We start from the raw sequence: 5,779 nt of genomic DNA, 5'->3' as shown, positions 1-5,779 counted from the left end.
ACCTTAGTTTAGTCGACCTTTGTAGCTAGTTGGCGGTACATAAGTCAAGGGAATAACAAGTAATAATAACCTGACACACGCGAATGACAAGTGCTCCTTCAAAAGGAATATCATCAACTAATAATAAATCAAACTCGTGGGAGAGCCCTCTCTCTCTCTCTCTCTCTCTCTCTCTCTCTCTCTCTCTCTCCTAGTCTAGTAGTCTAAAGGAAAGAGCCCTTCGCTTCGGAGATATACAGTATATATTTTTTACTTGATCGTTGAGTAATTATGAAAAAAAATTGAGTAGATCTCTCTCTCTCTCTCTCTCTCTCTCTCTCTCTCTCTCGTATATATATATAATATATATATGTATATATATATATATATATATATGTATATATCTGTATGTATATATATGTACCGATAATATATATATATATATTATATTTATCTATCTATATATATATATATATATATATACATATATATATAAATATATATATATATATAGATAGATAGATAGATAGATAGATAGATAAATAGATATATGTGTATATATGTATATTATATATATATATATATACATATACTGTATATATATATATATATATATACATATATATATATATATATGTATATATATATATATATATATATCTATATATATATATATATATATACATATATATATATATATATATATACATATGTATATATATATAAATATATATATATATATATATATAAATATATATATGTATATATATATATATATATATGCTGTATATATATATATATATATATATATGTTAAATATAACCTCATATGCTAATCTCCAGCTGATGAAAGTTTCGAGTAATTGGTCCCCATTACCAATCTCATTTTGAGTAATCGACTCACTTACTGTTTCTCAATATTATTTTGAAGATCAGGAAGGGACAAGAGGGTCAGGCGAGCAGGTGTTGCTAAGTGAAGGGTTTAAGTATGCATACCTTAAAGAGCATATTTCATTAATAAACTAATTTGTAATTCTTTCTTGCTCAAGTTTGATTAGTGTGGGGATTGGTCATGATCACTGTTCGCTAGTCCATGCAGTTGCAAAAGTGTAACATTGTTGGTGGTTGTAAAAAAGGTGTGGCTATCATATCAACCCTAAATATTTGTTCAAAAACCGGAAGGAGAAGTATGTATATATATATGTGTGTTTGTGTGTGTATAATACCTATATATACGTGTATATATATATATATATATATATACATATATATATATATATATATATACATATATATATATATATATATATGTAAGTATATATATATATATATATATATATTTCTATATCTATATGTGTATAGTTCATATATATATTATATATATATATGTATATATATATATATATATATATACATATATATATATATGTGTGTGTGTATATATATTTAAAGTAAATATTTATGCGTTTATTCATGTACATGTATATATAAGTATGTATGTAGTATATACATGAATATATTTTCATATATTCACATATATATTACTGATTGGAGAACTGTAAATAATAAATTGCTATTTGTAAAGTTTCAATCAAGGCAGCGCAATATAAGTTTTATAGTTTGCTATTCACCAACAAATGATTAGGACTCTGAGAAATGTAAAAGGCTATGGAGGAGCAGATATTGGTAGTTGATTGATTGATTGAAAGTTTTCTGGCATCCTGACATCTAAGGTCATTGACGCCGAAGATATTGGTAGTGATTACCAACTCCCCATTGACACAGAAATTAAAACTGAAAACACCCAGCAGAAATGTAAATAGAATACCCAGGAATGAACAAGCTTTTAGAAGATGAACACAGAGAAACCCTTGCAATTGAATGCAGGAATTGATTTACAGTCTTGTATACTTTTAGAGACGAAGAGTAGACAGTTAATGAAGAATGGTGTGATATTAGAAACATATATCAGTCAATTGATAGTGAAGTTTTGGGACATGCAATTACAAGGAAAAGCAGTGGATATCAAATGATACGTGGGAAGATGAAGAAAGGCAACGTTGGATGGAACACTTTAGTGAGGTCATGAATAAGAGATATGAAGGGACTAATATGATTGCTATATCTAAAGCTGATGAAGACCTTGATGTGACCATGAAAAATTCAGTGTGTTTGAAGTCGAAGCTATCGTTAAAAACTCAGGCGATAGAAAGTCTCTGGTTACGCTGGAATAACTGCTGAGATGATACTGGCTGAAAATCAAGTGACCCCTAGAATACTTTCAAGATTATTTTGTAGAATGTGGCATGGAGAGATAAAACCAGGGGAATGGGAGTTAGGAGTTATGGTGAAAATTTCTAAAAAAAGTAGACGTGACACTTACGTCAGTTTTCATGAAAATATATAGTATGCTTATTCTAAAGAGAGACTAGAGAAAGATTGATGAAACGCTAAGTGATGAACAAGCAGGATTTAGTAAAGGTAGAAGTTGCACTGACCAAATTTTCATTTTTAGATATAACGAGCAATGTTTAGAATATAGAAACCCAATTTTGATGGTGTGTGTAGACTATGAAAAAGCCTTTGATAGTGTACACCGGCCAATTATATGGAGAGTCCTACGTTAATATGAAATTCCTCTAAAATATGTAAAGTTGATTAAGAGTGATCATGAGCATAGCAAGTGTAAAATGGAATCCTATCAAACGAATTTCCAGTGAACAGCGGAATACTCCAAGGGAATGGGTTGTCACCTATGCTGTTTATCCTCCGCATGGATATTGTAATGCAAAGAACAGTTGGAGATGGTGGAGAAGGATTGGACTGATTTGGTAATAGGAAATTAGATGACCTATAGCATGCTGATTATGCTGTCCTTATTAACAGAACACCACAGGATTTGCAACACTTGCTTTCCAGAAGGCATGAAACATTACAGGAGGTTGGACTTAAATGTAAATAGAAGAAAGACAGAGATGATGAAAACGGAATATGCTATGGAAGATGAAATATTATTGGAAGGAGAGAGGATTAATGAGGTAGAATCATCTAAGTATTTAGGAACTATGATCTCTAATACAGGGTCCTTAGAATTGGAGTTTAATGAAAGATAGAAAAAAGCAAATCAGACAATGGCTCGGTTAAGTAAAATTGGAAATCAAATCGCCTGAAATTACATATAAAAATCAGGCTATATAACAGTTTAGTGAGATCAGTGTTACAGTATGGACATGATTCATGATATGACAATGTAACAATCTCTAAAACAAATTTAGTAGATTTAAGAACAAAGTCCTCAGAGGAATATTTTGAGTTAAATAGCAGGGCAGGATTAGAAATAAAACAATAAAAGAGATCACTCGAGTGCCATAAGTAAATGAGATCATAGTGAGGGGTAGATGGAGATGGTTTGGGCATGCTCTTCGCACTCCCCAAGAGAGATTAGTTCACCTTACTTTCAACTGGACTCCACAAGGAGTTAGAAGAGTTGGAAGACCCCGGCCTACATGGCTGAGAATTATGAAGCCTGAAGTAGGAGATGATAACTGAAGAAGTATTGATTTAAAAGCTCGTCATTAGACGTAGAAAGAGATAATGAGGATGGTGATATTTACATACTTAGATATAGATTTGCCACCCATAATGGGTTGGTTTGCTGTGAGCGATCAGCATCGGACGAGAAACGGCTGCATTTGTTGTTGTTGTTGTTCTTGTTCTTGATGTATACAGTAATTATATCATATATATATATATATATATATATACATGCATATATATATATATATATATATACTTGCATATATATATATATATATATATATACAGTGAGAATTGTTAAGTAAGATCAAAACGAAAACAGTCTAAAGTCATTCAATTATTCAAGCCACAGATTAAGAAAGAAATAATGTAATTTTGTGAAAGTCAAATAAAAAGGTGAGAGCGACCCTAAGAGTCCCTATATATCACCTAGTCTTAGAAAAGGTGGTCTAAGGAACTTTCCATTTGCCATGAAAAAATCTGGTCACTTGTGATATATATCTAAAGGTTGAGACCCTTAAACCTTAAACTTTTCTTCACCTACCTTATCAGAGAACGCTTAACAAGAATAGTTTAGAGAGGTGCCTGACAATCATTGCCTGTTTCTCTCTCTCTCTCTCTCTCTCTCTCTCTCTCTCTCTCTCTACCCAAAAGCAAATGGAGTCTTTCCGGATGGACTAAAAGTCTTTGAGACACCTAAAATTCTTGCAACACTTTGTAACTCATGACCCTGGTCATCATCACATGTTCTCTGTCTCTGATTATTCATCCTGATAATCATCTCTCTCCCCCTCTCTCTCTCTCTCTCTCTCTCTCTCTCTCTCTCTCTCTCTCTCTCTCTCTATCCAAGAGCAAATGGAGTCTTTCCGAATGGACTAAGAGTCTTTGAAACATCTAAAATCCTTGCAACACTTTGTAACTCATGACCCTGGTCATCATGACCTGTTCTCTTTCTTTAATTATTCCTCCTGATGATCATTCTCTCACTCTCTCTCTCTCTCTCTCTCTCTCTCTCTCTCTGAATTACTGAAAACATCATGGAGCTAAAAATATCAGAAAGAGCAAGCCGAAGTAGATTAATAGTGCCCAAAACTATACCAGGAAAACTAAGGAAGGCACACATTTCATCTATTTACTACGCACCAGCATCAATAATGCAGCGACTCTTTAATGCGCTGCCAGCTCATTTAAAAAACATATCAGGAATGAGCACAGATGTGTTTGAGAATAAGCTCTATAAATACATAAGATGCATCCTAGACCATCCAAGACTTGAAGATACAAAATACACCGGAAGATGCATTAGCAACTCTCTGGTGGATATACGAGGTGCCTCACACTGAGGGACTTGTGGGAACCCTGTGGCGGGATGTTGCAAAACAACCCCAACACCCTTAAATCAATCTACCAGACAATTGTCCCACAACACAAACTTTCCCCCTACTTTATCATAAACTGGACTCTTGGACAGAAGGAAAATTGAAACAAAACATGACCTTAATACTATATTTCTTACAAACTAAAACTTAACCCAAAGCTGATAAAAAAAAAACCTAACACCATTCATATAAATAAAAAAAAACACCCTAACAACCTTAAATTCACACCGCACACCATGACCCAAAATTTGTATGTTTTTATATGTTGACACCAACAATGTCGTTCACAAACTGCCGAACTGTCTTTCACGGCACAACCACAGCTTTGTGGTTAGCAATAAACTGTGTGGCAATTTGCCACCACTGCCTCCCTAATTGGGGTCCTGGATGTCATCATCATCATCATCATCATCATCAAGAACAGCAATCGAAAGTTCATCCAGTCCTGGTCATCCACATTTATCTGAATCCAAAAAGCAAATCCCAAGAGCAGTCTAAATATGATCGTAATTCAGGCCAAGTCATCAACGGTTGGGCAACAATCAAAACTAAGTTCTCTCCAAAGGAGGAATCACGGCCTGCCAAAATAAAAAAGAAAAACACTCACGAACACTCATAGCTAACTAAACTATCGCACTATAATCAAAGATAAATAATAAACTGTTCGTATCATTCACAATCACGACAAGGAAATATAACCAAAACTGTACTTACTCAGAAAAACAAAAGAACACTTCCACGCTGGCAATAAAGAATAATAAATATAATCCAGTATTCACACCAGCCTCTAGCTGCAGTCAAAATTAAAATAAGCATTCACCCAAGACATTCACCACTGTCGTAACCTAACTAAAACATATACAAAAAATCTCATTAAAACCAACA

The 5,779-nt window shown here is 33.2% G+C and overlaps 1 protein-coding gene across 1 annotated transcript in view; it reads right to left on the bottom strand.

The window, feature by feature from the left end:
• LOC137648264 (uncharacterized) overlaps positions 1–4,284 on the bottom strand; it is a 63,207-nt gene extending 58,923 nt beyond the window's left edge. Inside the window, exon 1 of the mRNA XM_068381190.1 lies at positions 4,163–4,284. Coding sequence (XP_068237291.1) covers positions 4,163–4,284 — 122 coding nt within the window. The remainder of the gene's footprint in view (positions 1–4,162) is intronic.
• Between the last annotated feature and the right edge of the window lie 1,495 nt (positions 4,285–5,779).

Source organism: Palaemon carinicauda, chromosome 10 (genome assembly GCF_036898095.1).
Source record: "Palaemon carinicauda isolate YSFRI2023 chromosome 10, ASM3689809v2, whole genome shotgun sequence".
Lineage (NCBI taxonomy): Eukaryota > Metazoa > Arthropoda > Malacostraca > Decapoda > Palaemonidae > Palaemon > Palaemon carinicauda.
This window is presented reverse-complemented; position numbering and strand designations above follow the sequence as displayed.